Here is a 16,311-nt window from a genome sequence, read left to right as displayed (position 1 = left end):
TTAGTGGTATGTTCAAATTAGAACCAATAACCACTTACCACTTAAAATTTATTATAAAAATATTGTGAGTATGACAGTTCTGTAAAAGAGATGAGTGTTTTAATTTTCTTTTTTTTCTTTTTTTTTTGAGAAGGGAGTGTTTAACTTTGTATTAGACATGTTGACAAAAACATGAGTTTTGATTCAAAGTACCATTTTATGCTACAATTATTTAATTCCATATCAATTAGTAAATTAGAACAAATAATTAGTTGATATTGCAAAATAATACATAGCTAAATTGCATATACTCATTTTTAATATTTTTTCTTGCTTCCATCATTTTTAATACTTAGTTCATAGTACACAAAAAATTTCATTCTAAAGATTTAATCTACATGTAAAGTCTATGGCGGTTGAATAAGAGATCTAGGGTTCAATCCTTGCCTACACCTAAAACTGATTGATGTCTTGGTTTGATAATAAAGAGTAGAATTATCAAGAGCAGACATCATAAATTGAAATTCTATAAAAAATTAAAAACAAAAATACAAAAAATACAAAAATACCAATTTAAACCGTTTGACTAGGATCAAATTATGGAAAGGATATGTTAGCTTAGCAATTTTAGATGTATTATCCGTACAATTTTGAATTCAATAAATATAAGTGATATACTTTTCTTTTCAAGTTTAATTTATATATGTATAGAGAGAGAGAGAGAGAGAGAGAGAGAGAGAGAGAGAGAGGGAGAGAGAGAGAGAGAGGAACATGTTCCTTAATTCTGTGGTTTAATATACTAAGCAAAACACATGGTACAATTAATTTATGTTATGGGTTGATATTGATCCACAATGAGAAATTTGGACAAGAACACGTAAATTATTAGAATCTCTTTATAAATTCTAGTCAAATATGTTACATGGATCTCTCTTAAGTGTTTTTCTTACTATTTCTCTCTTCCTATATTCTGCGTTATTTTTCCTTCTTTCTTCGTTCTTCTCTTTCATATGAGCCATCTTCTTCTTTTTCTTCGTATTTTTTCTTGGTTCACCTAGATAACTTTTGGTCTTATCAAGCTCTTCTTTTTTGGTTTCTTATGAACAAAGACTTTTGGGATCTTCCTTACTGTTCAGGCATCCACCTGGGTAATTTCTATTCTTATCAAGCTCTTCTTTTTTGGTTTTTCATTATGAACGAAGACTTCTGGGGCTTTTCTTACTGTTCAGGCTTGTACTTCTACATTTAATACGGTGGTGCCAGGTAGGTGACCTTCATTAATGTAAAGGTTGTTGTGAAATCATCAAGAATTTTCAGAAAGCTACCTTGGAGAAGTTTAGCTTCTCTGGGATTTACCTTGGTAGCTCGGACACGCCTTGGACATGACCTCAGTGTGTGGCCTGGAAGGGTGTTAGGCCTAATCAATGATTTGAGGTCTTGTGTTCATTATAAAAATGGGCTAGTCAATACTAGATTTATCTCCATCATTTGAGATGATACTTAAATTGGACCCAATACTTATCTTATTATAATAAGGCCTGATATTTGCTTAGAATTCCTCCCACTACAATATATATATATATGAGTTGGGTTCAAGTTACACCTAGTGTAACTCTAAGCAATATTACATCACATAATAACTTGTTATTCAATTCATATTTTGAAAATTTAATTGTTGAATTACATGTTCTATATGTTCTTAACATGCATGCTAATTTTCATGCCAATTGAATGTAATTTATCATTCGATCCATAAACTCATCTTTTATGTATTATTTTAAATTATAAAAACCTAAGTTTAAATAATTAATTGATGACATGGATATTGAATTTAAATTTAATTACATGTTATAATCTTCTCTTTTAAATTTAAAAAAAAAAAAAAAGCCATATCAAAAAAATAAAACAAATAAAAGTCTTATTAAAAGTTAAATGTTTCACTTATGATCTATTTGGGATTCGCTTATTTTGCTAAAATTGAAAATTTTTTGTTAAAAATATTGTAAATAAAGGTAAAATATAGTTAAAATAGTACAGTGAGACCCATATATAGTACCAAAAAGTGCAATGTGACCCATAAATAATAGTAAAAATAAGCTGAATAGTAAAATAATTTAGTAACTTTCATCAATGCCAAACGCATACTTAATGCGAGACGAGTGGAGTAATGTTTACCTAATTCATTAACCGTTTTCTAAAAAAAAAAAAATAAAGAAGAAGAAAAAGAAGAAGTTAACTGAAGACATATTTATGGTTTTTAGTTCCTGTTAACTAGCTGAAAAAATCATAAAACCCATTAATTTGTTAATTGAATCAAGTTAGGCTCTGAATTTCAGTTCACTTTGATTAATAAAAAAAGCATGTAACTAACGTTTTCATAATAATTTTTATAATAAACTGTATTTTTTTTTTTTTGACAAACATAATAAATTGTAGCTATTATTGATTTTTTGTGCTAATTACTAATATTTTTTTTATTAATTATTAATAATTCTTTATTTAAATATGTTGTGAAAATATTTCAAAAATATTGTAAGCGCTTTAAAAGCAGCAGAGAAAAAAAAAAGTAAAAGCAGCAGAGAAAAAAAAATCAAAAAAACATAAAAGGAAAGAGAAAAGGTGGAAAACCAAAAAAATGACGTGGCAAGTGGCAATATAAAAATTTGAAACAGGAAAGGAAAGGATAGGAGAGAGCTTTACAGTAAATTTATGGAAATCCAAGGGTAGAAAAGTACAGTCACAACTGTCCGTCACACAAAACTAAAAAAAAGCTAATCTTCCTACTTTCCCAACACAAACATCAGTACATGCTCAAATCACAAATCCCTCACATTCTCCTAAGCCAAACTCATCTCTCTCTCTCTGACACACACACAACAATGTCACCTTCATCGCCACTACCACAACCATTTCCTTTACCATTCTTCTTCACTCTCCTCCTCCTCTTCTCCAACGCCGCCGCCGCTGCCGCCGCCACCAACACCACCACCAAAACTCACTCACCACCGATCGCTCTCCCACCTACACCCTCACCCAAATCTTCTCCAACTCCAACCATACCCTCCCCTGAATCCTCTCCAACTCCAGCCACACCTTCTTCACCTTCACCTTCATCACCATCATCACCCTCTTCCTCTTCTTCCTCCACTCTAGACCCAAAACAACTGAGAGCCTTACAATCCCTCAACATCCCAACTTCCAAAGACCCTTGCCAACCCAAAAACAATGCCACTTTACTTTGTGACTCTTCCAAACCTTTTCGTCACCTCCTCTCTCTCACTCTCTCAAACTGTTCCTCAGACGATGTAGCTCTCTCCTTCACTGCCCTCAAATCTCTCTCTTCTCTTCACTCCCTCTCCTTCCTCAACTGTCCCATCTCCCCCATTCGCTTTCCCTCTGACCTCTCTTCCTCTCTCCACTCCTTCACTTGCATCAACTCCCTCAAAAGACTCACCGGTGTCTGGCTCGCTCGCCTCCAAAACCTCACTGACCTCACTATCTCTTCCACTGTAATCAACGCCTCTGGCCCTTTTGTCATTCTCGGCAACATGAAGAAACTCACTTCCATTACCATCTCACGCGCCAATCTCACCGGTTACATTCCAAAACACTTGAATCTAAACTTTACCCACATCGATCTTTCAGCTAATAAGCTCAGAGGAAAGATACCCACTTCGGTTACACTACTTGAAAACCTCGAGTCTTTAAATCTTTCATCGAATGCGCTTGATGGTGAAATACCCACTTCGTTTGGGGACTTGATTTCGCTGAAGAACGTGTCTTTAGCATCCAACTCGTTGTCAGGTTCGATCCCAGACTCGATGTCAGCTATACCAGGTTTGGTTCATGTTGATCTGAGCTCAAACCAGTTCAATGGGACTATTCCGAGGTTTCTCTCTGAGTTGAAGAGCTTGAAGTACTTGAATCTAGCAAACAACGAGTTTCAAGGGGTAATGCCTTTCAATGGGAGTTTCATTAAGAGGTTGGCTGTGTTTAAGGTTGGTGGGAACACTAACTTGTGCTATAACCATTCGGTTCTGTCATCAAAGTTGAAGCTTGGGATTGCGCCTTGTGATAAGCATGGATTGCCTATGTCACCACCGGCCTCTAAGGCAGATTCTTCAGCAGATGAAAGTAGCAGTGATTCGGATTATGATGAGAGTGATGGGAGTGATTCAAGTACCAAGAAGGAGCATCATCATGGACCAAGTAAGGTTGTTCTTGGTGTGGCAATTGGGCTTTCTTCTATAGTCTTTCTTATTGTTTTCCTAGTTCTTCTCTCAAAATGGTGTCGTTAAAGAAAGGAGAAGAACCATTTTTTTGCTTTTTTGCATCTTTTTTTCTTTTTATTTTATTTTTTGGTTACTTATTAGATTAGGGAAAAATTGGTTATTAGTGATGAGTTTGATTCATTTATTATACACTTTAATGATGAAGAAGAGTAGGTGCAACGGGAAAAAAAACAAAAAAACAAAAAAAAGGAGAAAGAGCAATCATTGAATTGGTGTGTTACTATTTTTTTTTTTTTTGGCTGATTTGATCATTTGACGGGGGGAAAAAGAGCAGTGGGGTTTCAATTTGTCTGATAGGTGCATTATCTTGGTTGCATTATTAATGTGCCATAGAGGGGAAAGTAGATGATGTTTGGTTCCTGAGTATGTACTTTTTTCTTGAGCTACAAGCATTTACCTTTTCACACTTATATATTAATTTAATCAGCTACTCTTTTCATCCTTATGAGCTTTAATTGTGTTGGTTTGTTGTTCATCTACTCTTTCTTTAGTACAGTGAAGCCATACTTTAGAAACCCACACAAGGTTAGTATTACAGTGATTTTCATTTATATTTTTGGTATCGATTAAGTCTATGATAATAGAACGAGGGTGTTCAAGTAATTTTATTTTTTCTCAGTGTATTTATGTAGTCAAAGGAAATTCCATGAGGAAGTCTTCGTGGCTGTTATGAGCGCCAATGTGCTACAAGCCTAAACCAGTATAATTCACAATACTTTAGGCTCTAGATTTGTAATTTAGGAACTTTCACCTGTACAGCTGTACTAGGTATTTATTGCTAATATTAGCACACAAAAAATGGTATTCATTGCTAATACAGTAATTTATGTGTGCGTCCTTGTGTATTTGGAAGTTTTTTTTTTTTTGAAAAGAGTATATTTGGAAGTTGAGAGAGAGAGAGAGAGAAAAGAGGGGAGAAAGAAAATGATTGTCCCTTCTCCTGTTTGAATGTTTTAGAGCCTGCTTAATTAATGTTTTTAGTTTTTAATCAATATTATATATTTTTATACACTTTTTTATCTATACGTATTTCTAAAATAATTGAAAACTGTTGTTTAAAAAAACGTACCAAATGGGCCCTTAACTTTGAAAATTAAGTAATTTTAAAACTTAAGTAGGAGGTGAGGAATAGATATCCTTCCCATTTGTTTAGATGCTTTAAAAATTTAAATGAGATTAAGGAGAAATGATCAAACATCATATAAATTTGGAAAAATTGTTAGGTACTTTCGAAATACAAAGAGATGGTGCTCTCTTTTTTTACATTCATGATGGGTCTTATCGTGAATTTAATGAGAATTTAATGAGTTGACCACATTATGAATGTGATAGAAAAGAATACTATTCTTCGTGCTCTGGAAGAATTTAAGAATTACTCATAAATTTGACAATGTAGAGGCTACAAGTGAGAAGGAGATTGAAAGGGAAGGATTATTGCTTCCCCTTTTTGAATATTTTGAAAATTAAGTAGGAGGAGGGGAATTGATATCTCTTTCATTTGTTTGCATGTTTTAAAAATTAAAATGGGAACGAGAGGAAATGATAAGACATCATATAAATTGACAATAATATCCATCTTTAGTTCAATTTAAAGAAATATATATATATATATATATAATTGGGTAAATTTGACCTTTTTAAAATTTTTAATTTTTAATATTAGTGGAATCTCTTCTTTCCCTTTCCAAACACTCCCAATTTGGAGAAATTAAAAATGAGAGATTTGAAATGAACCATTTCCCTCTTTCATTTATTATTAATATTACTACTATTTTTAAAAAATTCCAAAGAAAGTAATTAAATACCTTCTGTTTCCTTCCCTCTACTCGTCTCTCCTTCCTCTCCATTTAAGAATTCATGGCCTTTCTCTTTTATAGGTGAACAAATCATTACAAGAAAATTGCAATTATTTTAGGTGATGGTGATAAATAGGATGACTTTTTTTTAATTGGTGATATAGGAGGATAATTTTCTATGTCACACACATTCCATTAAAACAAATTATACTTATACGTACGACCCTGAATAGACAAGAGACAATGAACAAGCTGGTGATGGTTGATGAGTTGTAAAATGGAGAATGACAAGAGATGTCTCTGACCCAACCAACCATGTTCTCAATGTAAATGTTATTAGATGGTTAATTCAAGTTCTCTCTCCTTTCTTGATGAGAATCTGAAATGTATAGTGATTTTGACTGGACCATATGAATTCAATGGTTAATTCTAGTTCTCTCTCCTTTCTTGATGAAAATCTGAAATGTATAGTGATTTTGACTGGACCGTATGAATCAATTGTTAGAACCATAAACCTACCAGCTTCTTTAACTGTCTTCTTTTTATTGTTTGCCATTTTCTTGATTTTCCTCTTTGCTTTTCTTTCTTCGTTTTCCATAGCTTTGAGTTTCAGCCTCTATTCAAATATTCTCACAACCTCCAAATCCTACACTGCCTGTGCATTGTGGCATCTGTTTTGAGCAGGTACTGGAAACCTGATATATCCAGGCCTTGTAAACCTTTTCCCTGCATCATTATGTCCATCCATCAGAATGCTCTTCTTGCTTGTCTTTTCGGTCCTTTCCTGGTGGTGGAATGTTTGAGATGGCTAAAAGCCTGTAATAACAACAGAGATTAGAATATAGGGATTTTCTTATCAGCCCTTCGACCACAACACTATCTATATATTCTTAGAAGATTCTAATTTCAGCTCTAAAATAGAGCACCAACAGGGGATTGTTTTTGTGTTAGCTGGCTCAACAATCAGAATTAAGCTTGCATTTTTGGTTTGTATCTGGGAAGTACTTTTACCATTTCAAATTGTTTTAAATACCAAAAAAAAAAAAAAAAGACATTAAANAAGAGAAAATGCAGAAACAACAGTCGGCAAAAACACAAAGAGAGAAGGCGAGCGAGACTGGAAAGAAGAGTAAGAATAAATAGTGGTGCGATCTCAATGTCTGAGGTGAAGCTTCATCAATGGCTGAGCCTGTAAGTACCAACAAAAAAAAAAAAAAAAACTCTGAATCAACTGAACCTGCGAGAACCGTGTCCACACCGTGTTGGAGAAGCAAAAAAAAAGACACTGCTCGGACACCAGAGTCTGGCGAGTCTTACCAGTATTGGTGTCAAACTCCAGTACTTCGCCAAAATGGCAAGTTGGTGCAACCTTCTTAAATGTCTTTGGACACCGCTTATTATTGGAACTTTTTATTAAAAAACATTATAGCAAAATAATTTTTAAAAATATGAATAGTATTAGAGGACTCAGTTTTAAAGTTAGAGTTTGTTTTTTGTACTTATGAATCTCATGAACAATGCACAGAATTTAGCCAAAAAATGTAAACACCAGACGCAATGCAAACGCGATGCTATCCAAACTCACGCTAGATTTTTAGAAATCACATTTTTGGAGATCATGGATGAAAGTAAGAAAATGCTAAAGCTATTACCTTTTTTCCATGACAAAGGTTGTAAATCGATGTAGCAACATAGCAATGAATGTGATTAGTGTATTTCAACAACATAATTAAAAAAAATGTTTGAATTAATTTTCAATAATTTGTGACACCCCAATTTATAATGTTTATATTATAGAATTTATAGTATCCTCAACATTACTTGTGAAAGTATTAGAGGTGTGGGCTTTAAGAGATGGTCTTACCTTGGCCAAGGACTTAAATCTTAATAGCCTCATTGTCGAGCTAGATGCTAAGAGTATTGTCCAACTTATGAATAACAATTCTGTCAATATGCTAATAGAGCCACTTTTAACTAACTGTAGGACCTCCTACAAGTGATCCCCAACAAACGGATTGAACACACTTACCGCGAAGAAAATCAATGCATGGATGCTCAAGCTAGAATAGGGGCTAGGCGTAACTTCACTTTTGTTGTTTTCGTAGAACCACCGCACATGGTGGAGTCGTTGTTAGCTCGTGATAAAGCTAACATCTTTTGTAATAGACTTGTTGCTTCTAATCTTTAATATATAAATACCCTTTTCAGACCCAAAAAAAAAAAAAGTATTAGAGGTTCCTAACAAACTGTCACGATTAATGGAAAATGCCAATATAGTAGTCCTTATTGTCATGGACGGGACCTATACAGCAGATTCTATTCGAGTCTAAGATAGATGAAAGATGTCTAGTTTTGTATTGGAGGTTCATGCTTCTTCTGCTATGATTATCACTTATCAGTTTGGTCTATCTATTAGATAGTGGGCTCTGGTCCGCCACTCGAGCTTTCCTTTTCAACTCTCCACTTTATGGTATATCTCATTTCCTTTGGTTGGAGATATAAAAAAGCAAGTTCACCCGAAATGAAAGGAGGAACTCTCAATAAGATTGAATTATTTTAGAGTCATAAAATGGAACTTTTAGAATGTATGTAATGTCGGCACTAGGTGAAACAAAATCAATGATAGAGTTACACACCAATCGGATTTGGTGTAGATCTCTTATTCAACTATTAAACATTTTACCAATTGAACTAACTTGAACCTATACAATCGATTCTTTAAATGTGACTTGATAAAGCAATTCAAGAACCAATGTTTCCATCCAAAAAAAAAACCAATGTTTGTATATATAATAGAAGAGATCTTATAAAAAAAATATATATATATATATATATATATATAATAATAGAAGAGATAATCATCCAAGATAGGTTTTATATCCATGGATGAAGCAGTTAATTTTTTTTTTTTCTTTCGGTAGTTATGATAAGATTTGAACTTATGATGTTTGTTTTTTTTTTTTTTTTAATGTAAACAAGATTTAAACTCAAGTTTCTTTTTTTTGTCTTTTTTTTTTTTTGGAGAAAGTCAAGTTTCTTATTTGATGTCAATAAACTTTATCTAGATTATAAGGTTATTGAGCTTCATTATTAAAATGACCTGTTTTGACTCAAATCCATTTTGACTCGACCTAAACCAACCCGATCCAACTCGCTCATTTACCATGTCTGCACATCCACATTATACCTAAACCATATGAGGAAAGAATAGAAAAGTTCAGAGCATCAACATATACTATTAATTTTTGGGTTGAATGGCATACACTATGTAAAGGAACAGAGATTACCAACAATTAGCGTGAATCATGTCCTGAAAATGAAAGCAGAATGGTCTCAGATTCTCAATTATAATTTCGAGGAACAAAAATAAGCAAACTTGGCATTTAGCAGCAAATGGAAAACAGAAATGAAGATGCTCAATATGTGAAATGAAATGTGTCATCATTGGACATAATCAGCATCATTGTCCTGAAATTCTATCTCCCATGCCCTTTGAGTGTTCTTTGGTCCAAAGGGGTAGAGTGAAACACCCCATGATGTTTTTCCGATTATTCTTCAGATCATTCCATTATTATTATACCTTTTGACTCCTCGTTTGTCCATAATCCATATCACTACAAAATCCATATTTTTGTGATTATTTTTAGGGATCACCCACTTTGAGAGATCAAAAAGACAAAAGGGAATTTTGGAATTGTACTAATAGAAAATAATAAAAGAAAAAAAAATCAAAAGCAGTGATCATACTTTCGAACCTATTTTTAGACCATCATGTTACTTTCAAAAACTTGATTTATAAAAGATAACATAAATAAAAGTTATGCCATAAAGCCCATAACATAAATAAAAGATAACACAATGTGTCCTTAAAAGTGGTACTTGTACAGTTGTACATTGGTATTATTTTTAAATAATCTATGAGTCTTGCTAATGGTTGTTCTTAGAGTATTTGTTAATTGATCATTTTAGAAAAGTATTTATGCTAATTTTATGAAAAATATAAAAAACTGTTGCAAAAATTAATTTTTTTTCTTCTTTCATAAAAATTTTTAAAAATATTTCTTGAAGTGATACTTTTACGACATTCATTAACTTTTTTCCTAATTTATTAGCAGCGGAATGAAAAGATTGAAGACTCTATAGTATATCCATCTAGTTCTCTAAAACACTAATATCAATTTGCCATTTAAAAAATTCTGTAGGCCTCTATGCTTTGGTCACCAATGTCCCCTGACATTATTTAAAGGTCCTGGCTTTTAATTATTTTTATAGGTAAGTTCCATTATATGTAGTATCAATGGTTACACTTTCTTTCATATGTAACGTGTGCATACGCGTATAAATGCACATGACAATAATATGTACATGCCTGAAAAGAAAGCACAAAATGAAATTGTGGTGTTTGTCAAAACAAAAATAATTATTGAGCACAACACAATGTTACAATGCTCACAATCTAAAATGGGAATCATTCCTTCATCATTATTCTAAACCCCTACTAGTACTAGTAGTCTAATTGGAAAGAGGATCAATTGCAGTGGATGAGATCCCATTGTTCTATGAATTACTAGGATTTTGGATAGCTGATCTTTGAAATTGTACATGTATATATAAGTAAGAAGCAGAGTCAATCTTATCTCTTATAATCAAAATTATTGAACCTTTTCACTGTTTGATATTAGTCCTCCAAAATATAAGTCACTCTGTTTTGGCTTGGAGTAGTATTATTGAAATAAAGTTTAGCTACAAAATCGGTTGTAAATTTAGGCTAAAACCTTACTCAATATCTTTTTTATTGAATGTGAATTTTGACAAATCTACCATTAGATTATATCTTCTTTTTATATCCTCCATTCTAGCAAAATTTCTAGGAATTAAAGATCTATAGCTATGTAATCAATAAATTGTTTAAATTGCAAGTTTTTGTAATTTAAAATTATACATAAAATATAATTTTATAAATCATATAGTAAATAATATCTGATTGACACAAATTTTGACATATGTATTAAAAACGTAAACAATATGCAATTCAACGGTTAGATTTTCAAAATATGTAATAATTTTTATTTTATTGAGTAAGTTGTAGCCTAAGGCTATAACAAATTTTGTAGCTAAACTTTATCCTATTATTAATTAAATACTTTTATCATTTCATTTACAATATCTATCTTGGTGGTGGCAGTATCGGGATTTACTGAAGTGAAAACTCTTCTAAATCAAAATTATTGAAGCTTTTCACTGTTTGATATCAGTTCTCAAATATATTAGTCATTTTGTTTTGGCGTGAACCGTGGAGTAGTATTATTGAATACTTTCATCTTTTCATCTACAACATCTGTCTTAGTGGTGGCTATGGGGGTCCAAAACTCAAACACTGTAATAGACTATAATGACTAAGTAACTGATTTGCACAATTTATTTTAAGAAAAATAAGGTAGAATTCCACAATGGGAGACCTAAACAACTGATTAAGATTAAGAAGACAAGTGATGATAAATTATTCTAAGATACATAAATTATTTTCTCGAGGTACAGGGAGTAGGCAAAAAGCAGAAATAAAACTTGGCTATCCTCAGTTTGAGTAATTTTCTCTCTCTCTTGTTCTTCTCCAGGTTTTTCCCTCAATATCTCCCAACCCTTCTCTGTTGCACCCTCCTCCCCTTCTATAGACATTTTTCCTTTCCTTATCTCCCTAGTTGGCTTGCTTCCAGTTGGATTTTCAAGATACTTGTCACATCATTCCTCTGTTTTGCCTCCTTTTCATCATGAAATAAGACTTTTGGAGGTGTGTTACTGTTCAGGCTAATCTATATTCATTTAATGTGGAAGAGATTAGTTAAAGAACCTCATTAATGCGGAGGTGACTGACTTTATACTTCATATCTTTTCAGGGTGTTTCCCGAGAAGGATTTGATGGTGGTGGCATCTCAGATCAAGAAGGAATTAGTTGCCTATGGTCCCCTATGAATTTGTCAAAGGACAAGTCACACTTGTTACCTCAAATAAAAGTTTCAGTAATGGTGGCTAACTCGGATCTCCATGGGACATGTTTTGGGGAATTGCCTTTTACTCCATAGGTGTTCTTGCTTCTATCCACATTTTTGGGCCTAGCCTATCTCTTAAATTTTGACCTTCTGGGCCTTGACTTGGAATCACGTTCACCCCCCCCCCCCCCCAAACAGTGGCAGTATTAGGAATTATTGAAAACTTTCCATTGCATTAATTAGGAATTATTGAGGTTATTATAGTATTTTGGATATATCAAAAAATTATTTCTCACAATTAATATTTCTCATAACTATTATTTATAATTAGTGTGCAACCCCATGCATATACATGAGTACAATTAAAAATAATTACAATTATATAGTTCAAATTTTACTTTTTTTTAAAAGAAGTTCAAATTATACATGGTGTTAGCTTACACTTTTTTTAAATCATACATTTTAAAAATATGTAATGGTTTCTCATTATATATATATATATATATATGATTTAGAATATAATTTGTTTTAGACTCTTCGATTTTTGCACCTAATAATTCACTTGTCACAAAAATAAAAACTTAGATGGACATATGGTAAAAATTAGACTCCAATTGAAATCTAATATGGGATGCATTTGTTTCAGTGTAAAATATTTTCAGGTGAAAATATTTTCGGGAAAGAAAATATTTTCTAGTGTTTGGTTGCATTTTAAAATTATATTAGAAACAAATTTTCAGCGTTTGGTAACATTCTGAAAATGTTATTTTCCTACAAATTTTTCACATTTTCTCAGATTCCAAACAAATTTTATATCACAAAATCCACCACCACCCACACATCAGCACCCACAGAAAATCCACCACCACTCACACACCAGCATCCACAAAAAATCCACCACTATCCACTCAAAATCCACCACCACACAGCACAGAAACCACCAAAACGCCACCACCCACACCATAACACAACAACAAAAAAAAAATCAGAGATTAAAGAAAGAAAGCAGATCGGCGACAAGATCGACCTAGAGGAGGAGATAGATCGGTGAGTGGCGGACGACGAGATCAACCAGAGGAGGAGATGATCTGACCCAGAGGAGGGCGAGACCAGTCAAGCAACGATAGGCTGCATGTGGCGCGATCTCGGCGGCTTGAAGTCGACAGCGCAATCTCGCCGGCGCGTCTGGGGTTAGGCACAATCTTGCTGGTGTGTTTGGTTGTGTGAAGTCGAAGGCTCTCTCTCTCTCTCTCTCTCTCTCTCTCTCTCTCTCTCTCTCTCTCTCTCTCTCTCTCTCTTGCGCGTCTGAGTCCGGAAATTTTGAAGTGAAAATAGAAACGTAAAACAATTTCTGGGTCAAAGCCTTTATTTTACGGTTAAATGAAATGTTTTTTCAGAAAATTCTATTTTCCATGCACAATCAAACACACGGTGAGATGTAAAATGATTTCCTAAAATGGTTTGAAGCCAAAACAAACACACTCTTAGAACCTAATGGATTTGGACTCTTCAATTTTTACACTTAATAATTCATTTGGTAAAAAAATTAAAAATTAAACGAGATACATTGCGCAAAATTGAAAATCCAATTAAATCTAATTGAATTTTCTCTAAATTTTCCCTATATATATATATATATATAAAGAGAGAGAGATTAGGTTAAGATACCAATTAATTTATTTTAGGCGAAATTCAATTAGAGGTTTTTCAAGTCCTCAAAAATTCCTACAAATGAGGTTTATTGTTGTTGGTCGCCAGCTTCTGCCTCTTTCTTCCTTCATCTGTACCCAGCACCTCGATCTTCAATAAATATAAATAATAGCTCCTTAAGTTTATGGTGGCCTTTTGCTCCTCCTTTTTTAATAGGCTTGTTTACTTGTTTAATTATGACTTGCCTTCCTTTTCTAAGTGATGGCCTTTGGGGGACTGACCTGATTTTTAGGCCCATTTATGTAATCTGTGTCTAGAGTCTAGACCTCACATGCATTATTATTATTATTATTATTATAGGTTAGTTAGAAATATCATGGTAAGTTCGGTAAGGGTACCTATCATGATATCTTTATAGGCCCATGTAATTAGGAGTTTTATGCACTAGGTACAATATTTTTTAAAAGTCGGTTAGAAATATTAATTACTAAGTGCTAATGCTTTGTTTATTTCGATGAAAAATCTTGTGTAAATATAATTTTTCGTGTTTTTCAATGTTCGGTAGGATAAAATAAAATAAAATAAAATAAAAGTAAAAGGAAAACTATATTTGTTAATATAAAAAGTATGGCTTATTTTAGAATTTTTTTTTTTTTTTTGTTTCCACTAAATCATTTTGGAAAACAACTCTATCTCAAACTAAATAATGAAAGTTAGGAGATTATTTTTCAATTCATTTAAAATTACTACCAAACATTGAAAAATGAGATAGTTTTATAGAAAATGTTTTTTGAAAAATGACTCATTTTCTAGAAAATATCATTGGTAAATAAACAGAGTGTAAATATGCTTTCCTTATAGCTCGAATTGGAGAAACCCCCCCCCCCCCCCCTCCACGCAACCCAAAGCTCTAAGACTTGGGGAGGTACCATCTCACCTAATAAGCGGTGGTAGAATGTCATGCATTTCAACCATTCATTTATGTATGAATAAATAGTTTGTAAGGTTATACTAAGAAGTCTAACTAATGTTGATCCTATAAATAAGCCAACTTAAGGGTGTTCAAGTATCGCTTGGGCTCAGGTTAGGAGTAGACCACCTCTAACATGGTCCCTCTGGGCAAAAACTCTCCCACTTATTGCTTACTAATGTAATTGTTGATTCAGAGTTTTTTTTTTTTTTTTTGTTGGTACTTACAGGCTCAGCCATTGATGAAGCTTCACCTCAGACATTGAGATCGCACCACTATTTATTCTTACTCTTCTTTCCAGTCTCGCTCGCCTTCTCTCTTTGTGTTTTTGCCGACTGTTGTTTCTGCATTTTCTCTTTCTCTGCGTTTTTTTCATTTGCTGTTTCTGCGGTTTTCATTTCTCCTTTGAACTCTAGAGCCTTCTGGTCTCTTTGAGGATGATTGACAACTTGCATTCTGTCAACGACTAAATACATGCTATCAACTACTTATTTTTAAATTTCATTGGATTTAATCAATTTTTTAATGGTTTGTCTGTGCACTCTTCTGGCTTCTGTTTATTCTTTATTTTTAAAATTTGACTAAATACATGCTGTCAAGTGTCATCTGTCAACCATTCTTTTCAAAATTTTATTGGGCTTTGTTTTTTATTTAATCAATTTTTTAATTCTTTATCCGGCCACTCCTCTAGTTAATATTGTTTATTTTTTATTTTAAAAATTTTCATAAATAGTTGAATATTCAAATGGGCTTCGGCATAAACAATTTATTGAATAGGCAAATGGGCTTAAGCATAACTTAACATAATTTATGTCTAAAAAATTAAAAAAATATGTCTAAATATAAAATTTAATTAATTATTTAATTGTTGTATTTATGCTGTATTGTATTTTTATTTTTCAAAAATTATCGTACTTTGTATTTTTATTTATGTTGTATTCGTACTCATGTCTGTGTCAGTGCAATTTAGTTTAAATGGTTGGAAAAGTAATGATATATTCTGGTCTTATTTGGACTTTGATAAGATTTGTACTGACTATATTACTGTGTTTGATATATCTAATAATAATTTGTTTCTCTTAAAAATTTATCTGGTACAGTTTGATTTTGACATAAAAAATTGAGAAATAATATGTTCATAATATTTTCACAACATTTTTATAACAAATCTTAAATAGTAAGTTATTACTAGTTGTTATTGTTGGGGCAAAAAAGTAATCTTAGTATTACTTTTAAATTTAAACCAGTAACAACTAACCACCTGTGATTTGTTATAAAATTGTTATGAACATAGTATCTTTCAAAATAAATCTATAAGAATAATATGTTCACTCGTGTGTTCTAAAATACATAACCACTGAAAAGGACAAAAAAGCTAAGCTTTTTCTGAATGAATTTTCCGCCCGTGTTTTTTTTAGTTGGACTGGGGAGGTATTGACTCGTTGTGGCATTCAAACCATGTCAAAGTTTAATTCCAACTAAACCACATTTCCAACTTCTTAATATAAATTGCAAAATAATGATATAGTGGAAATGAAGAATGTGATATGATTCGCATATCAATTTCAACGTTGCAGTCACCCTGCAGAGATTTCCGTATATCATTTGCCAACCATAAGAAAGTGCCGACAGGCACT

The 16,311-nt window shown here is 32.6% G+C and overlaps 1 protein-coding gene across 1 annotated transcript; it reads left to right on the top strand.

Annotated features, from left to right (window-relative positions):
* Positions 1 to 2,749: 2,749 nt before the first annotated feature.
* On the top strand, positions 2,750 to 4,712 carry LOC112018960 (receptor-like protein 51). The gene has a single exon (XM_024051496.2). It carries the CDS (start codon positions 2,787 to 2,789, stop codon positions 4,275 to 4,277), a length of 1,491 nt encoding a protein of 496 aa, XP_023907264.2. The 5' UTR covers positions 2,750 to 2,786; the 3' UTR covers positions 4,278 to 4,712.
* The last annotated feature ends 11,599 nt before the right edge of the window (positions 4,713 to 16,311 follow it).

This window comes from Quercus suber, unplaced genomic scaffold, assembly GCF_002906115.3.
Source record: "Quercus suber isolate HL8 unplaced genomic scaffold, Cork oak 2.0 scaffold_1112, whole genome shotgun sequence".
In the NCBI taxonomy this organism is placed as follows: Eukaryota; Viridiplantae; Streptophyta; class Magnoliopsida; order Fagales; family Fagaceae; genus Quercus; species Quercus suber.
Note: the sequence above shows the minus strand (reverse complement) of the source record. Positions and strands in the feature narration are given on the sequence as shown.